Source organism: Conger conger, chromosome 13 (genome assembly GCF_963514075.1).
Source record: "Conger conger chromosome 13, fConCon1.1, whole genome shotgun sequence".
NCBI lineage: Eukaryota > Metazoa > Chordata > Actinopteri > Anguilliformes > Congridae > Conger > Conger conger.
Window position 1 is genome coordinate 24,602,660 of NC_083772.1, and position 19,918 is coordinate 24,622,577.

The 19,918-nt window shown below is 44.1% G+C and overlaps 1 protein-coding gene across 1 annotated transcript in view; it reads left to right on the plus strand.

The window, feature by feature from the left end:
- The first annotated feature begins 375 nt into the window (after positions 1 to 375).
- grm5b (glutamate receptor, metabotropic 5b) overlaps positions 376 to 19,918 on the plus strand; it is a 76,808-nt gene continuing 57,265 nt past the window's right edge. The window contains exons 1-2 of the mRNA XM_061216228.1: positions 376 to 483; positions 2,414 to 3,319. Coding sequence (XP_061072212.1) covers positions 2,641 to 3,319 — 679 coding nt within the window. The 5' untranslated portion in view covers positions 376 to 483; positions 2,414 to 2,640. The remainder of the gene's footprint in view (positions 484 to 2,413; positions 3,320 to 19,918) is intronic.

The following is a 19,918-nucleotide window of genomic DNA, read 5'->3' on the forward strand; positions in this document are numbered from 1 at the left end:
GCAGAAAAATAAATATTTTTAATTATGAGAAGATTAGTCCAATCAATCAAACGAGATCATTCACATTAGCCTACGCGTGAGTTTTAGATTAGAATGAAAGTCGCACTCTTAATATTTAGTGCTTGCAACAGGGAGCAAAGCGTTTTCAGTACAGGAGGCAGTAACCTTGTAGCATTGCCTTGCCATCACTGGATAAAACGCATCGAGGGAAGACCGTAACGCTAACATACAAATATGCTTTTATACGTTCATGCTAAATGGGATCACCGTGTCCGAGCACCCTGTCGCAGGTTAGTCTGAAAAAGGGGGTGGGGGAAGGGGTGGGTGATGTGGGGAAGCGCCAGCATGCAATTGCAGCGTGGTTCGTGACATGAAGGCAAGACGAGCCTTTACTACAGTCGCAGGCATTGGCTTTTCGATATCTAGCCAAATTAGCGAGACACCACAGAATACAGGCTACCTGAGGAACAGGGAACCTGAAAGGTAAGGTGATCGTTTTCGTTTAATTCCAGACAAAAGGTTTATGTAGTTTGCGGTAAAAATCAGATAACAGGAACATATGCCCTTTACACATTTAATATAATCTTTCACTTTATGACAACATACGTAGCACGACTTCCGTTAAAAATTAAATTTTCTGTCATGTTTCACTGAATTTGCTGTTGCATGAGACGAAATGCTGTCTTTGAGATATATCTTTGTTCACTCGGGCTACGTTTTGATTCAAGCTCTTTACATTTCACCGTTGCCATATTTTGATTATTTATCTGCGGTAGCTTATGTGGCTTTTATTTCATGTCTAATAACAGACAAACGCAACATTAATGAGTTTATAATGCATTTTAACATCTGAAAGTTGTTCACTGCAGTGGTTTCAAGGTAATTAGAGGCGCGTGGCTTTTTCAGCACCACGAATAGCTCCCAAGAACCACAGTACTTGTGCTGGGGCATTAAAATATTCTTTACTTCTTTCATACGGTATGTATAACGTAGTTCTCAGTTTTAGTTACGTCGGTTGACCTACCTCACACGATTGGCGTAACTGACATTTGTCGATAAACAGGATGACAGGGTAATCAAAACGAATCGTATCTATTCTGTAATGGCGACTAAAGGGTAACTTGAAAAAAATATTTATCCAGTTGTGTGTATGCGTGTGGTGTGTGTGTGTGTGTGTGTGTGTGTGTGAGAGAGAGAGAGAGAGAGAGAGAGAGAGAGAGAGAGAGAGAGAGAGAGAGAGAGAGAGAGAGAGAGAGAGAGAGCGATAGAGAGAGAGCGATAGAGAGAGAGATAGAGAGGTTTTATCCAAGACACATTTTGAAGACTACAACGTGTCTAGTGTCGCTATTACAAAGACATTATTTATTATTTTGTAAATGTATTAAATAGGCTCATAACTTATAACGTATAATTTGAATGACAAGCACGTAAATATGCAAAATATGGAAAGTGCCAATGACTTAAAGGGCATTCGTTTAACAATATCACAAAGTCATTGTGTTTTGTTTCGCTGCGATTAAGGTATGGCCAAGCATATGGCTTAATAAACAATAAATAAAAGTAATTGAATTACATTTTATGCACAGCGTAACAAGCAGTGTATGTTCTCGCTCTAAAAACAAAGTGAATTCCATGTAAACTCCGTGCTCTGCTTGCAAGAAATCTAACGGAGCTTTCGCGAAGAAGAACCAATTCGATGACAGACCGCTATTCTAACACGGGAGCTCGCGCCATGGAAAGAGAGAGAATGCGAGAATCATGTCATGATTTATTGCCTGTGCTCCTTCTCGTAGTCCCGATAATGAATCGTTTTAATGTGAGAGTTGTAAGAGAGACCTCACAGAAGCCGTTCTCCAAATAATGAGGCTGTAACCACACTGTCAAATAATGACATTACCTGCCCCTTCTCCCCTGCAATGGTAGACATTTAGCTAAATGACGTTGCTGCATTTTACCTGTCCTTGATTCAATGAATTGACATATTTGGATCATGGGCAATTATTCTATTTTGATAATTGACTAGTAATCTTTACTTTGAAAAATGTGGCATGTAAAAAAAAAAATCCATTAATGTAATAAATGATATCAGTCTAATGCCTGCATGTACCTAGCCTAAAGACATAAACAAGAGCTTTCAGAATGCTGCATCACTGGTCTTTGTTGAAATATACTGTGCTGGTAGATCCACTGTGCATTTTATCATTCAGAGAACTGTTTGTTTGTGACATTATAATTTACCAGGCACCATAAAGCATTTGTATTTGTTATTTTTATATTATTGTGGATGTCTTTGACATTGCCATTCTCAGAACGTAGATGTAAACATTTTATCGGCCACAGAAGGTTTCTGCTCGCAGTTGATGTTGTAACAGAGATCGTGGTTTCTAACATCTTGCTTTACCTTTAATTCAAGGTTATGAAGCCAACTATCACCCGCGCCTCCTCAGTAACACGTTGCCTTGGAGACGTTTCTTCATTAGGCTGTGTTTGGAAATGCCTGAGAAATGAAAGCTTTGCTGCATCCAGAGTGGAATAAAAGACTTCAGAGATATTTCTTCATCCAGTGGGTCCTGGTGTCTCCCTTCCAGTCATGAAGTTTCCCTGAGCGCGCACGCAAGGTGCGTTTGTGGTGTACCCAAAATGAGCCTCTTGTTTCTCCTCATGCTTTTGTTGTCAGAGGAGATTGGGTTGGCAAGCCTCGGGGTCCTGGTGGACGCGCAGGCAAACGAGAGGCGCGTGGTGGCCCACACCGCTGGAGACATCATCATCGGGGCCCTGTTCTCGGTGCACCACCAGCCCCCGGCCGACAAGGTGCACGAGCGCAAGTGCGGGGCGGTGCGGGAGCAGTACGGCATCCAGCGCGTGGAGGCCATGCTGTACACCCTGGACCGCATCAACGCCGACAACGACCTCCTGCCCAACATCACGCTGGGCTGCGAGATCCGGGACTCCTGCTGGCACTCCGCCGTGGCCCTGGAGCAGAGCATCGAGTTCATCCGCGACTCGCTGGTGTCCTCCGAGGAAGAGGAGGGCATGGCGCGGTGCGCGGAGAGCGGAGCCACGCCCATGCGGGGGAAGAAGCCCATCGTGGGGGTGATCGGACCCGGCTCCAGCTCGGTGGCCATCCAGGTGCAGAACCTGCTGCAGCTCTTCAACATCCCCCAGATAGCCTACTCCGCCACCAGCATGGACCTCAGCGACAAGTCCCTGTACAAGTACTTCATGAGGGTGGTGCCCTCCGACGCCCAGCAAGCCCGGGCCATGGTGGACATTGTCAAGAGGTACAACTGGAGCTACGTATCGGCCATCCACACTGAAGGTAGGCCGCTCCTTTTTTCACTGAGTAGAATGAAAGGGTAAATCGTACAGGTGCTGCGTGATCTGTAGCCGGGAACATTCACATGGACTTTGACCTTCAGCCTCCACCATTACATTACATTACATTACATGGCATTTGGCAGACGCTCTTATCCAGAGCGACATACAGTTGATTAGACTAAGCAGGAAACAGTCCTTCCTTGGAGCAATGCAGGGTTAAGGGCCTTGCTCAAGGGCCCAAGGGCTGTGCGAATCTTATTGTGGCTACACCGGGGATCGAACCAACGACCTTGCAGGTCCCAGTTATGTACCTTAACCACTATGCTACAGGCTGCCCTGTTGGTCATGTTCATCCACCAGTTCATAATGTTCAACATCAAGCTATTCCTGAATGCCTATGAGGTCACAGTCTTTCCCCTTAGTTTCATCATGGAACCAATGACAGATTTGGTAAACAACAAGAAAGATTCATAAGCTAAATAATTCATTAGTGAGATTCAGAAAAATATTAAGGTCAACCTGAAAATGGTCTAGATTCTGTAAAAAAATTCATATTAATTTATTGTCATTTATACAGGAAAACCTTATTGTCTATTATATTGTCTAATATCTTATTGTCTAATATTATAAACTAATATTGTCCGGTTTAAGGAAAATGACATACAAAGTTGTTTTCAGATGGTACATTATTTGCTAATCAAAATTAATTCTGTAGTTTCTGTGGCCTCTGCTTAAAGTCATATCACTAGATACCTGGACTGAAGCCTGCCTAATTAATTATACAATTTAGATAAATTAAGTATTTTCTCAGAGACCACGTAGGCATTAAGCCAGTGAAATGGGTAAGAATTCCCATTTGAAAAGACAGCAGTGACCCAACGCAACGCTTAACACAGAATTTGTGTCAACATTTTACATTCTTTCTATTCAGCTCATTAGAAACCTAATTTTCTCAAGTTAGGACATGACGTCTTGTCATTTTAAGAAGATAATCAATGTGGATGGCTTGTTGTGGTGAGGATTGTGGTGAAACTTATGAAATGACCTTCCTCCATTCCATTAATAATTCTCCTTCATCACTGATCAGTCAAGGGCCAGCATAAAATAAGGACATGTTCATCTCCCCGGGAGGAATGCCTTGGGGGCACTGCTGATTCCTCCGTTTGTTTCATCAGCATTATCATGCGTGGAAGTGTTTTCAGGGTACAGGCGTGAGACAGTATTGTTCTGTGGAGGAGACCCAGTGGCTGGGAGAAGTCTGTACAGTATGTGCCTTCATCACATTGTGTCAGAGGCTTAAAAATGTCTCCTCAAAACGCCCTGGCTCATCATATATTACTGCTTTTCTTTTAAATGTGCCCAGCTAAATAACTGGGAAAATCCTGTAGAACTTGCATATAGAGTACCTGTACAGATCTACTGCATATACAGTGGATCTACTGCGTTAAGTAAAAGATTAAAAAGATATGTATTGTGCTTACTGTTCAAACAACTCAATCCCAGTATGCAATTGAATGGTTTTGTCATACCTAGGTGTTGAAAAATCTATATCAAAAAGCTGAGCGGTTGCTATTGATGCATGTGCATTAAAGCAGGCCTAAATCAAATAGGAAATGCAAATTCTCCAGGGATGTGTTTCCATTGTGCACCATGTTGAGATCTGTTGCAAATGTCCACTGTTTTGTTGAGTGTTTTTGGCAGTATCGCGCCAGCCCAGCTGTAATCAGTGTGCGCAGATTGTTGGAACCGCTTCTGCTTTCTCTGGAGCTGAGACTGTGTGCTGTGGTCTGTGCATGTGTTGTTTCTGACGACGTGTGAGCGTATATACATGGCTTCATGAATATGTCTCTGCCTGTGCCTCGCTGAGCCTGACCTTGAGTGAACACCTCAAGGACATGAGAGTTCTGCTGTCCTCCTCACCAGCTCATTACTCTAAACCTCATTTCCACCATCAAGTCTTGTGTAATGGAGACAAATAAAAAACACTTGACATCCAGTAAGCCTTTTAAACATAGCCTCAAGGAGAACTGCTCATTGAAAATGATCGTGCCCTCAGAAGCCTTTTAATTATTGACAAAGCATCCTGAACGCCAGATGAAAAATTAGGGGGAAAACTGCATCTCAGTAAAATGGCTGGATGTGCCCGTTTTTGACTTGTTGTTTCCCATCCTTTGGTGAAAGCAACGACAAACAAATCTCCCAGTTCTGCAGAGAAATTTGATCAAATTCTCATCCGTGGGAGTGTATGTACAATTCATAAAAGAAGTGGGCAGGATTTTACTCAATTGATTTTTCTCAGAGACTGAGGTTGATCTAAAGAAAAGACCTTGAAGCTTTGCAAGCGAGACAACCCCAGCAGGATCAGGACTCAAATGATTCAAATGCACAGTATTAAAGGGATGGGGGAGAGAGAAAGAGAGGTAGGAAAGGGGGAGGCAGAGCAAGAGAAATAAAAGGGAACGCAACGAGGAATGGAAAAGGCGGGCTCCGATTTTTAAGCATTGACTGGAAAAAGGAAACATCTACAGTATTGTTCAATTTTCTAACACAACAATCATCTGGAGCTTACTTGCAGTCACAGTGCAACATGCATATTCTCAAGCCCGTTGAGGGTTGCGAGCTGTTTTTCAGCAGAACCATTGTCTGTACAGATATTATGATTGTCTCCTTGAGCAGATTTCTGCATGCATCGATCGACAGCACGTTCAGTGCAATGAAGAGAAATGCTGGTAGATAAAACACTCAAAACCTCTTTAGTATTAGAGACATAATATTTTTCCACTGTCCTGGGCTCTCTGTACTCCCCACTCTGTGGCCCTTATCAATATCCACACAGCTGCTGCAGAGAGCCCATGGACAGTAAAGAGATCAGCGCTGTAGCTGTGAGAAGAAGCCACAGCATCTGCCTGCTGCAGCTCTCCGCAATAATTCCCACACAATCCTGCCTTTCTGTCCAAGGTCACAAAGTGTAGTCCCATTTCTCTGATATTACGCGTTTTTCCATGCCCACTACGCATGTCTAATCGCAGTTTAAAATGGGGGATGAAAACAAAATGAAGCATAACCTTGAAACTCAGCTGGACAATTAAGCACATTACAGTTCTTTTATTATCATGTGGGGAGCGGCCTGTAGCGTAGTGGTTAAGGTAAATTACTGGGACAGGCAAGGTCGGTGGTTCTAATCCCGGTGTAGCCACAATAAGATCCGCACAGCCGTTGGACCCTTGAGCAAGGCCCTTAACCCTGCATTGCTCCAGGGGAGGATTGTCTCCTGCTTAGTCTAATCAACTGTATGTCGCTCTGGATAAGAGTGTCTGCCAAATGCCAATAATGTAATGTAATGTAATGGAGCGACCTTCTCTCTGAGAAACTGTTCTGAGAATTAATGGACATATATTATTATAAAAGGCACACATGATCTGTTGTCAATCAGTGGTACATTAAGGTAATCACAGCCATTCCTGACATGTAATATTTATCTTCATTACCGAAGACCATCCAGGGCAACAAGATTAAGTGACTAACCAACATATTCTCTCACACTGTTTAATATTGACTGAGGCAAATCAGGATAAATGCCTTGCTCAGATGCACCAAAGCAGTTACAAACCTGCAACTGTCTTGTAACAAAGCCTAGAAGCCTTCTAGTAACAAAGCATAACCACTACACCAAAGTACTACACTATAGCCAGACGTGTTTCCCCCCAAACAATCTGTCATTTCATTGGCTATGCTATGCAAATAGATTATGCATTGATTTGAGAAACATTTTGCTATGGGAGCATTTACAAATAATATCCTCAATCCTTCATTATTCTTCCATTTGGATTGTAAACTTCCGGTTGCAAAGTCGGCAAGAAGATGAATAATACATTTAAGTAGAGAAGTTCTTTGATCATTCCTTCTGCTGCTCTGTACAAGAGACTACATGGAGATACAGCTCTGTGCTGGGAGGCCTCACTGATGAGCATATACACCCAACCACAGCCAACATAATGAGCTCCTGTTAAACTCACATAGATTATCAACACATTTTTTCCAGGAGAAATTATTATTTTGTTGGCAACATACACCACAATTTTTAGTGTCCATTAATTTATTACAATTACAACATTACAATGTAAATTTTTTCTCTCTCTCTGCAGTAGTTAAAATCAATATTCACATTTCAGCCAGACACTTACCACATTTGCAGATCTACTTCTCCTCACGATTATTGTTTCCCCTTCAATAAAAACTGAATTTTACAGCTCACATTGTTTCCCCTCCTATCTCAATTAATGTTGGAACTGCATGACAGGGAACCATTCAAAGGTGATAGGTCTGCTGCTTCATGTGTTGTCTTGTAGCTGAAAACAAAAACAGCTCAAAACAGCTTTAGCCGTAGGCGACTGAATATCTAATTGAAGACCTTGTCAGGGCAATCTCGGTGTCTGAAAAATTAACTCTGTTTCGTGCTGTGAGTTGCCCTGGATAAACAGACCTGCCATACAGAAAAACACTGTGTAGTAGCAGAAACCAGAACAATGTACAAGCTATTCCTTTGTTATCTGGTCAGTATGTATATGTATATACGTATATACACTCAGTGACCACTTTATTAGGTAGACCTGTTGTCACATCCTCAAGCATGACTCGCTTAATTTTGAGGCTCATAACATTGAGACCAAGTCAAACATTTATTTCCTTTCAAAAATGCAAAGACAGTGACATACAATAAATGAGTCCAGGGATCCAGCCAAAAGGAACAAAAGAAAGGTAAGCTCCTGGGCTTACCACATAATGGGCCATTGAACCCAGGGCGTAAATCAACCACACGCGAAATAACACTAAACAAAGCCATGGAAACTGAACTACCAGATCCCCTTCCCCAGAAGGAACCAACATAAACCTTAACAGAGACTAACAATGATTGCTACACAAGTGAGGTTGCTGTCTCTCTTCTCTCAGGCACCTGGAACCATAAAAAGGCACACCAATCAGGGATAACCACCAGCACCTGTGAATGGGAGAGGGAAAGAGAACAAGCAAAGTAGAGGATCATGTAACACCTGTATACCAGCTTGTTAATGCAAATATTTAATCTGCCACTCATGTGGCAGTGACTAAATGCATAAAAGCATGCAGACGTGGTAAAGAGGTTTAGCTGTTTTTCATATTAAAAATATTGGTAAGTCAGAGAAAATAACTTTATAGAAATATAATAATAATTATTATAATAATAATAATAATAATAATAATAATAGACTTTCTTAAAACTCTGTGAAAGTCTACTGCAGAGTCTGATATCCATGTAATGTAGGAGGCTTGGCTGAACATAAAAATACCTGCGTCTAGGATGTGACACATCTGAAATGCATATTGTTTGTCTATCTCCTTCCCAATCATATCCTATCATAAGCCATTTGTTGTCATCTGAAATGGTTCTGAATGCCAGCTTTGACATTTAGAAAACCATCGGAAATGGTTTTCTTAACCATCAAGATGGCCGCCAAATAACATTGATTTCAATGGTAATGGGAGTAATCAATGGTAATGGTAATTAATATATTTTTAGACATTTTCCTGTTGTTATCCAATGTTGTATCAGCTTTTAAAAAGGTCACATAATCAACTGTTTGGGACATTAATAAAAAGTAATCATAAAGGAACTAGTAATGGAAGACCTCTACAGAGCCTACACTGCATGATGTGAACCACTAGTTAGCCGCAAAAACAGGGTGGCCAGGTTACAGGTTGATGAGTACATAAAAGAGCATGCAGAGTTCTATAAAATGGTGTTGTGGACAGAGGAGACCGAGATTTACTTGTATTGAGTGAGAGGCAAGAGCAAACCGTGGAGACGAAAAAGAACTGCCCAAGAATCACAGCAATCAGCCAACTTTCTCCAAACTCACTGGACAATGCTTCATCCAGTAGCAAGACATTGATTGTAAACAGACTGCTAAAGCAGCGGTTTTTCAAAGCCAACCCCAGAAGATTCTGACTGCCTCAGTCATTCATCTGATCTGAATCCAATTGTACATGCATTTCATATGCTGAACAAGACTTAAGGCAATGGACCACTGGAAAAGGCAGAAGCTGAATATCTACAGCTTCTGCCTTCAGCGGCAGGCATTCAAAAGTATCCCCAGAGAAGATATGTGACAAAGTAGTAAACATGACATTTTACATAACCTTAATATGTCCCAAAATATGGTGTCCTGAAATAGGGGACTACAGTGCAGTCCGTAAGTATTGATAGAGGTGCAATTTCTGTTCTTTTGGCTCTGTACTGGATTTAAAATGAAACAATGGATATGAAGGTAAAGTGCAGACTCTCATCTTTATTTCGAGATCATTTACATATTGGGTGTTCCATGTAGGAATTACTTTACTCTTTATACACAGTCCCTCCATTTTATGGGACCAAAAGTAATCAGACAGTTGGCTTCCCCTGCTGTTTCTGATTAGTCAAGTGTATTCTATTGCATGCAGAGTGCTGCATGGTCAACGTGGACCAAAATCTCTGTTCTGGGGGCAAAGGGGAGGTCCTACCTGGCACTAGAAAGGTGTATCTAATAAAGTGGTACCTGAATGTATATGTGCTTGTACAAATGTTACTAAGAACTTTACCTTGTCTGTACTTATAAACATGCAAACATGGATTCAATATCAACAAAATGACAGTGTTATTTGTGTTCGCAAGCGTGCACACATACTGCATACATAACACAGTGAAAGAAAGTCCATTGTGAAGGACCAATGTGGGGCATGTTTCTCGATAGTGCTAAAGGGCAATTCTACATACGGGCAATTCACAGTTAATCTCAGTTTTGCACCAATTCTTCACTCCCAGGAGTTGAGACCCCACTCCTTTCGTCAGTTTCTTCACTGAATGGAAGTGAAAATGAATGTATCATTTTAACCATTTAAAAGGGCTGTCAGGTCTTCCCATGTCGTCTGTGATAGTGATCGGTGATGGTGATTACCACTCGGCATTCCGGACGCTTTGTCATTAACCACAGTGCGATAAGGTCAGGCAGTGACGCAGCAGTTCACCCTCCGGGGAAATGCCAGTGAGGAGCAGACATTGAGCTGGGACCGCAGAATTTTACCTTCTGTCTCTCCCTTTTACCCTTTCCTACCAGCTCAGTGTATCCAGTCACTGAAGTGCGAGAGACAACCATTACTTTCATTCCTTTTTGACAGGAGGAAAAAAAACACAAGTTGCTGGATTCCTTTGGGTATATTTAAACAAGGCCTTACTTTGACATAGGGCACCACGCACCTCAGAGAATCTCTTCAAAAAACTGTAGTACAGGGTTAGCATGGGAGAGTAAAGGCATAGTAAAGTATCATTTATTGTCCTGACATTACTGACCGTGTTACCAAAGCGCAATAACCAGTTGTGGAAAAACACAAATAACATCATCTAAATGACAAAGTTGTACATGACTGAATGTTGGACACTGCTAGTGGGCTTAACTGGATGTGGCATCACATTCGGTTGTGTCTCTGGAAGTAACTGCTCACATGCTGGGGCGACATGGCTCAGGCAGTAAGAGCAGTCGTCTGGCAGTCAGAGGGTTGCCGGTTCGATCGCCCGCCCGGGCTGTGTGGAAGTGTCCCTGAGCAAGACACCTAACCCCCAAATGATCCTGACGAGCTGGTCGGCACCTTGCATGGCAGCCAATCGCCGTTGGTGTGTGAGTGTGTGTATGAATGGGTGAATGAGAAGCATTAATTGTACAGCGCTTTGGATAAAGGCGCTATATAAATGCCAACCATTTACCATTTACAGTACAGCGGGATTGTGCTGTAGGGAGAGTTCTGCAGCTGTGGGTGACAGCAGTGTAGTGATGGGAAGGTGTGGTTTCTTGAACCAAAAAATGGGTGCGGCTACCATAAATTGTCATTCACTGAAAAATTGAAGGACCTTGCTCCTCTCAACTAAACACAATCACAGTTAGATTCAACACCATAAATGATTGGTTCTGATCAGTTGGTCATCAGCAGCCTATATCCCTTCGCCCCGTTGTGTTTTTATGTGACCTCACTCTTTGTTATTGTATTGATGCTGCTGTTGTGTTGATGCTGCTGTTGTGCCAATGCTGCTGTTGTGTCCTTGCTGCTGTTGTGTCCATGCTGCTGTTGTGCCAATGCTGCTGTTGTGTCCATGCTGCTGTTGTGTTGATGCTGCTGTTGTGTTGATGCTGCTGTTGTGTCCATGCTGCTGTTGTGTTGATGCTGCTGTTGTGTCCATGCTGCTGTTGTGTTGATGCTGCTGTTGTGTCCATGCTGCTGTTGTGTCCATGCTACTATTGTGTTGATGCTGCTGTTGTCCATGCTACTATTGTGTTGATGCTGCTGTTGTGAGGCCTGGGTGTGACCCGTTACGGGCCTCAGTGCACAGCGCTGTGTGATCCTGCCTGCTGCAGGGGCGTGCTGATGTTGTGAGGCCTCTGTGTGACCCGTTACCGGGCCGCAGCGCACAACACCAGCACGCCTGCTGTAGAGGCGTGACCTGTCATTTCATAACCCACGTGTTGCTATTGCGGCCCGTGCGCTAGAGATTTTATTTCTCTCCTCGCATGACAAACAATGACATGTGAAATTGCCTGGGTTTGTGTATGGGCAGTTAAGGATACCTCTTTAAAGGATTAAAATGTCAGGGTCAGGGAAAAGGGAGGGAGCCAGCAGGTCATCTCTGGGAGATTAATGGTGATGCATCCTCCAATCTCCCAGGCCTGGAGTCTGTTGCCATGGTAAACAGCATGATAAGCGGCTCTGTGGGTTGAGGGAATTTTAAGTGTAAGTCATTAGCGAGAGGTTTGCTGGGTGAAGTGTGCAGCAAGGTGCCAGGCTGCTTCTCTCCTCCTCATCCTCATTCCTCTTCATCAGTCTTCTCCTGCCGACATTTCACTCACTCCTCACATCATCATCAGCTCCGTGTCTCCTTATCTGGGATTGAAGCTGTTCCTCCCAGAACCCCAGTCTCATCTGCTTTCCCCTCTTCATTCTTATCCATGCATCACTCTCAGCCTAGTGTACATTGAAATTCTTCTCCACGTTCCTGCATCGGCATCATTGCTCATTCCTATCCATGCTCAACCCTGCACATCTGCCTTCATATCTGTGCTTTCCGCTTCATACTTATCCTTGACATCCAGCTATGTTCTGTCTCTTAGCTCTGTGTCGTTCGTTCATGTATCACACAGTGTGCGGGACCTCCTAAGCCTCTCCTCATTTCATACAGAAGAGTGACAAGATTAAACCTTTCGCCTTTTATTCTTGAAGTATTGTGAGATTACTTTTGACAGCAGAGTTAAATGCTTGAGCCTATTTTGGGTCTGCCTGGGATTGATGTAGTAGAGGGCTAGCACACCTGGTCCTGCAGTCCCAGTTCTGCTTTTTGTTCCATCTGAGCTTGAGCACAAGAATCTGATAGATGGTGAAAACTGGGATGACTGTGTCCCATCGTTCACCCATGATCTGTGCGTGTCGTGCATGAAATGTCTTTCCCTGATTCAAATCTGTCTAAGCTCAACTTGTGGACTATGTTTTGAAAAGAGCGTTTGCTGGTATGCAACAGGGGTGGCACAGAGACATATGATGCTAATTTAGCAGTGGCTATTGTACCAGTGGCTAAATTCGAGGGCTACATTTACCATTTATCACGGCAAATGGTGAGCAAATGTGGCCTCCATTAGGGTTGTGTAAGAGTCAAGACTTCTATTAGTCAGAGGTGCCCCGGGGAACAGACTGGATGTGTGACTTTGATGAGTTTTTTTTTTCGAAAGGAAGCTTCCAGAACACCATTGCCCAGGCGATGCGAGGTGCACACAGGTGTTTGGGGGCTGTGTGGAGAACGGAAGGGCAGCTGTGAATTGGATTCCCAGACGTGGAAATTGCTGTGCCGATGGTAGGGCAGCCGCAGTGGCCCTGTTGTGAGGAGGGGAAGGGGGGCGGGGGCTGCAGTCAAAGTGACGAATTACAGGAATGGAATAGGCCAGGACCCACCACCTTAGTGTCTATCACCACAGCCTGAGCGGCGAGGCAGAAATGATCAGGCGTAAATTCCCTCCACCAAGAGAGAGCCGTGGCTTTGTGTGTGTGTGTGTGTGTGTGTCTGTGTGTGTCTGTGTGCGTGTCTGTGCGTCTGCATCCATGTGTGTGTGTCTGTGTGTCTGTGCGGGTGTGTTTGTGTGTGTGTTTGTTCCCTTTGTCCAAAATACTCAGTGGAAGGGGAAGAACGGTTAGACTAAATTCGAATTTGAATTGTCAAATTTTTTACAGAGAGAGAGAGAGAAAGAGAGAATTTGAGAGGGATATGGTAAGCGTAACTATGAGGTATATGTTCTCCTGTGTGCAAGTGTGCAGGTGTGCCTGAGAGCCGAATCCTGGGCGGCCGCCAGATATCACAGACACTTGCTCCTTTACCGTCTCTCCCATACTTGGGTTTTTAAAAAGGGCTCATTTCATTCCTCCAGCAGAGACCAGCTGTGTTGGCAGGCTCACAGCTGGCCTGCGCTCATGCCAGTGGATTCTCTCAGGCCGCTCCCGGAGAACGACGGCCCCCGTGTTTGTATTTCACCTCCAATTTAGCGTGGTCGGCCGGGCCGCCGCGTTCCCCGAGCAGCCCTGTCTCCCTCCATTCCACCACGGCAGACGGCTGAACCGCGGCCCCCTCCCCGGCTCCGGCCGCTCGGATAAGAGATTATAGCTTGAGGAAAAACAATAGTTCTGTATAAGTGCAATGGAGTACCTTGCTGAGTGCTCATCAGTTCATGCCTTATTTACACGGCCCCATTTCCATTTCTGCAATGACAAAATGAACTCAAATGTACTGCCTTATTTTCTTAATTTCGTAATGCGCTAACACTATACAATTCATAATTGGAGCATTAAGTCATTCTCTGTGGTTTTATGTACATATCAGTTGCGTCTATTGTTCATCTGCACATCTTCCTAGCTATCAGTTGCTTACATTAGTTCTAATGCTGTTAGATGCTTCACTATGCCGCTTGGAACAGCGTGTACTGTAAAGTGGTGTTGTTGATTGAGGGGGATGGGATAGGATGGATTAGAGGGATTTTTATATTATGTGTGATATTATATGTGGTAGAACGTGTCAGTTCAAATTCATCTCAGCTAGAGTCAGTATAAAATAGACAATTATATTTTGCATGTTAAAAGGTCACAACTTTATGCATTCAAGAGTTTGAAAATGCCCTTATCCATTGTATTATATTATGTTAACAACAAATAGCATCTTTCTACTGAATATCTTAATTTGAAGTAATCATTCTGTGTATGCGTAGTTAGCTTGGGTATACTACTGTCAAGGACCTCTTCTGGTGTAGCCAGTATATTACAATGAGGTAAACCAGTGCAATTTAATCATTGATTAAATCTTTCACTCCCAGTCTACACTCACAAAAGGGGGAAACATGATTATATTTTCAAAAGCACATTTGTTATATTGTATGAATAATTTATGAACGCAAGCACAGTCTGTATTTCAAACACAGTTTGTAAATCAATGCGATGCAATTTATGGTAATTCAGATTTCAGAATACTGTCAAAACACAAGCCTACTTATGATTCTTAACAGGACCCGTCTGAAATGCTCCTATAATTGTTCATCTGTGGATATCATTTGTCTTTAATTCAGAGAATCGGCAGTGATCCCACTCATAGGAAAGCTATACAAGATGCCACCAACCTCCAGCTGTCCTTTAGAAAGTGTATCCTGTTTGAATCTCCAGTGGAAGTCCCTGACAATGGGCATTGAATACAAAACACAAGAGAGTAGTATTGTCATTAATTTGCCATTCACTGGCCTCCATTGATTCGGCAGATAACTACAGCTCTGCCACCCTGACTATCTTCCTCATCGTCATCTTCATCTACGCGAACCTCACCACTCTCTCGACGCAACATTTCCCAGTTTATACCCACAGAATGAAGGAGTATGGCTGTGCCTGGTTTATGAGATCACCACCATCATCCGTCTTTGATGATTAAGCCACGCAGTGCGAGTGTATTTATCATGATACTTACAGCTTTATCGCAGACCGATTCTGCATCACGTAATGGGTGGGGGTGATTGAGGGGAGCTGGGGGTTTATGGCGCGATAGCTGCCCTCCGGAAGTGCCACGCAACCCCTGGCCCTGAGTGGAATGGCAGGGCAGAGATGTTGATGCGGGGTTTGTGTGAGGTGGAGGGGTCCCTGCTGGGCTGAGCTAAGTCCCTGACCCTTTTCTCAGGGCTTGCTGGCTGCACTCTTCCAGAGCTGTTTGTTTCCCTCTCAGTTCCTGCGTGGGCTTACAAAACAACCGCATCTCAATATTATTTAATCCTGCGTACCCCCCAAGCACACATGGCAGCATATGGTGTCTTTGTATTCCCTCGTCTGCATGAGGCATGAGGGTCTTAACCAGTGCGGTTCATACGCAGCGGCTTCTCAATCTCAACGTTTATTGACATCGCCAGATCAGTATTTCTGAACTTATTATCATGTACCTCCTTATTACGCAGTTTTACCCGGGGGAACCTTCTTTGTGTTTGTCTACCTCCTTGTCTACAGCAAGGTTTTCATTGGTGTGCTTCTCACGCAACAGTTATTTATCCCTCAAGCCTCTGATCCGGAGTTCAGAGCCCTTGCTGCTACCATACAACTAAGATGGGAGATGGGAGTTCAAGACAGATGTTCTTTCAGACATACATCTAATTTGTTGAGACCCTGGTGGTATGTGCATCCACCCTCAGTACTGTGCTGTGGGTAATTCATTTCTACAATTAATTCCCTCAAGACGGAATGCCTCCAATAATGAACGTGCCTCTAATCTTCTCAGAGTTAGCATTAGGGATAGTATTAACAGCTGGCAAATAATGTTACAGTAAATTACTTTAAGAGGAAGACCCAGAGAAGCACAATAAGGACTTGGAGTATAGTATTCTTTTCTCTGTTCCCTCCTTCTGTTGTTCTTCCCCATAATACCAGTGGGTAGAATTTTCCGATTCACACCTCTCACCCCGCGCTATAATCTCTTTAAGATTAATGAATGCTGCAGTTGCAACATGTTTAAAAGCACCTCTTGTGCTTTTATTAGCATGGGGATAAAATGACAAATGAGGATTATGAATTCAATCTCATTTCAATTCAATCTTTTCCCTTAACTTTGAATAATGGAACTGATGGTTTTTTGCAACGTACACACAATGTTTTATAAATGTATTTCTGCAAGCAAGGAGCTCATGACATTGTATAATGCATTATTCAAGTCTGGATAGAGACCACAAGGTGGCTAGATTGTTTTCTCTCTGCTTTTAAAGGTATTGGCAGTGACACTGGTGTCATTCTGCTTTACAGAGGATAACGATTGGGCACCATGGTCAGATATCATGAAATAATCATTATCCTTTTGACCCCAGACCACCCCTCAGTATAGTATTACCTGACATGACTCTGTTTGCATGGCTGGTAATGCGGTTAAATGTAACATGGTGGAAAATTCCTGGATGGAAATAAATGGCTGAGAGACTCAGGAATCACCCCTGTTGCTGAGTCTTCCTCTCTGTATAGCGTGTAGCTAACTCTCCAGGGCTTTTCTTTTTTTGTTCCTTTTTTATTTATTTATTTTAGAGGAGCTGGGTGTCAATCACAGAGACCCGTCTTCCTTTCTGTCAGTTGAATTTTGACAGGCTCTTCTGGCAGAAGTAATGGGTGGCGGGCTGGTGTGAGACTTCCTGTAAAGCTGTTCTAGAGTGGCGCCCCCTTCACCCAGGGAGGGGAGTGCGACCATGTCAGCCATCTGCCACCAGCCCATCTCACTGTGAGACTAATTACAGGATTTTGCACATAGCTGGTGGACATAGCTTTCTTTAGCATGTAAAGACCTTGTGCTTCTTTTGCACTGTGTGATTTGCCGTGGCTGAATGGGCTTTTAGCTTGCGGACAGCTTCAGCGCCATTGCCTTGAGATATCAATCCTATTGGGGATATCAGGAAGCATTACACTGCTGTCAAACTGCTGACTTACTCCTACTGTGATGTTGGTTTACGATAACGTTTGCGTGTTTCGTCTGCATTCAGAGGTGATTTCTCGCGCGCGTCCATGCTTGCAGTGACTGGATGGTCTCGGTTGAGTGCAGCAGACCGGACCTTTAAGAGCTGGACTAACACCGCATGGCTGCGTGCAACCTTATTCAAAATAGTCTCCTGCTGAGAAGGTCTGCCTGTAAAATGAGTAATCATGGAGGGTATGATGGAGTGCTGGAGGTCTGTGGCAGCAGATAGCTCAGGGCTGTTTCCCTCTCTCCCATGAGGGATGTGGTGCAGCGTTGTTATTGGAGTGTGGTCAGTGGCCGGCAGCACAGATGGTTCCCGGGCCCTGCTTTCCCTGTTATTAAGTCAGCAGCTGAAGGTCCTTCCGCAGAGCTGTGTGGTTTTCTGCCCCCCGCCCCAATACACACTTCCCCGCCTGTGAACATGACAAATATCTGTGGTGCAGAAAAAGCCGCCTGGTCGCAGATTTTAAGAGGCCGGGGAATGCAGCGAAGTATATTATCTATGTTTGGGCCACAAATTGTGTTTTATGTTTCATTCTGGTGGTGCAGGCTGTTATTCTTGCCCGGTGCTATAGAGGATTTTACACATTGGTCTGTTTTGCTGTGGCCGCGTAGCAATGGGAGTTTTATTCCCTGCACAAAGGGCTGCTGACGTCTTTGCTCGGGCAATGCTAATGGTGGAGCTCCATCTCATTGCCGGTGCCGCAGCAACAGCTGTGAACTGTACGATGATGCATGTAGTCACTTAGCTCAGAGAACCACTCCTGTCTGCCGTGCACTTGATCTCACATCAGCACAGGGCCCGGACAGTCTTTTCTGACAGATCATCTGTAAGCGCCCTCAGGCAGACTGAAGTATCCGCAGATCAATGCTTATTCTCTTTATGAAGCACGACTTGCTCGTCATTTTCCCATCGATCCGTACCTGGAACGTGAGCGTTATTACATGTACCTACCGGAGGTGAGGAGGAACACTGCTGAACGGAAACGCGCTGTTCGGGGCCCGAGGAGGCAGGCGGGACACCTCCTGTCCCAGCTCTGTCAGGGCCCAGTGGAGATGAGTAGACATTTTGATGGTCCGGCCTGTAGCGTAGTGGTTAAGGTAAATGACTGGGACACGCAAGGTCAGTGGTTCTAATCCCGGTGTAGCCACAATAAGATCTGCACAGCCGTTGGGCCCTTGAGCAAGGCCCTTAACCCTGCTTTGCTCCAGGGGAGGATTGTCTCCTGCTTAGTCTAATCAACTGTACATCGCTCTGGATAAGAGCATCTGCCAAATGGCAATAATGTAATGTAATGATGGGAGTAAGCTCCCCCAGTGGAGAGCATGGCCTCATGGGTCAGATTGAACACGGATAGCGTCCCTGCCCCCGGCCTGGGCTGTAACACCCACCAGCTCTGGGGAATACATTCTCAGCTCAATGTTGGACGGGCGGAGAGGCACAATGTCCTGGGGCTGTGAGAGACACCACTTCCCCTCAGAAGAGGCGTGATACTGGGGGTGAGGGTATGTGTCCATGGGAAGCTTTCTCCAACGAAGCTATGGAACACACTCAAGACACTGTCACTGCTCTGAAAATAGATCGAAATCAGTTTCTTATTTATCCGGTTTTCCTTTTAATCTTTGTCAGTGATTGGAAATAACATTGGTTTGGAGGCCACTTATGATGATGTCCAGCTGTGACCTTTAAGATTACAAAAATCTGGTTTCACTCATGGCCATCCAGCATATGGCCTCTATAACCCTGGTCCTGCATTTGGACTGGCCAGTTTATTGTATGTTTGAGTTTATTATATGTGTGAGCACTGTGTGCAGCGCTGCTATCAGCCTGGTCCTCTCTGCCTCCATTTACTCCCCGGTTAAATCACATCCCTTATTAACCATTCTAATTCTTATCTCAAGCCAATTTCAGCTGCAACATTTGCAGCAGAATTGATTTGAATTGAATTAATGTTGGGTTCGTACAGCACCCGACTGCCAGCCCTGATTAGCGACATGGCTGGGAAATTGCTAAATCGTTACACTGTCACCGTACTACTATGGGGGTTTAAGGCCACCATCTGCGTGATCTACTGTATATCGGTTATTCTTTTTAATTTCTCTGATCTGCCACACCACTGCGAATTTGTTCAGGGACTAAATAATTTCTGTCTGTTTGAAGTGTGCAGTGGCCATTATGAAAACAAAGGCGCTGATCATTGTTTCCACTTAATGCCACTCGGCAGTCCGTCCGTGTGATCTCCGTCCGTGTGCTGAATATCAAGCTCTGCTTTCATGTTTCTAATGAGAAAATTTCACATCAGAGAATAGCAGAGAGCCCAGTAATAGTTGTTAAGACAAGTCCTTCATGATGTCCTCCACGGAGACGCCTGTGTTGATATGTGTCTGGGGTTCGGTCATAACCACTCCAAGCTATGGATTGAAGTCTACTCGTCCTCATAGTTAATTTGACTGTCTATGTCTTTCTCTGTATAACTATAAAACACAAGCCTTCTTTGTCTCCCAGTGATATTGACTGCTGAGCTGCCTGAGATGGAAATCACT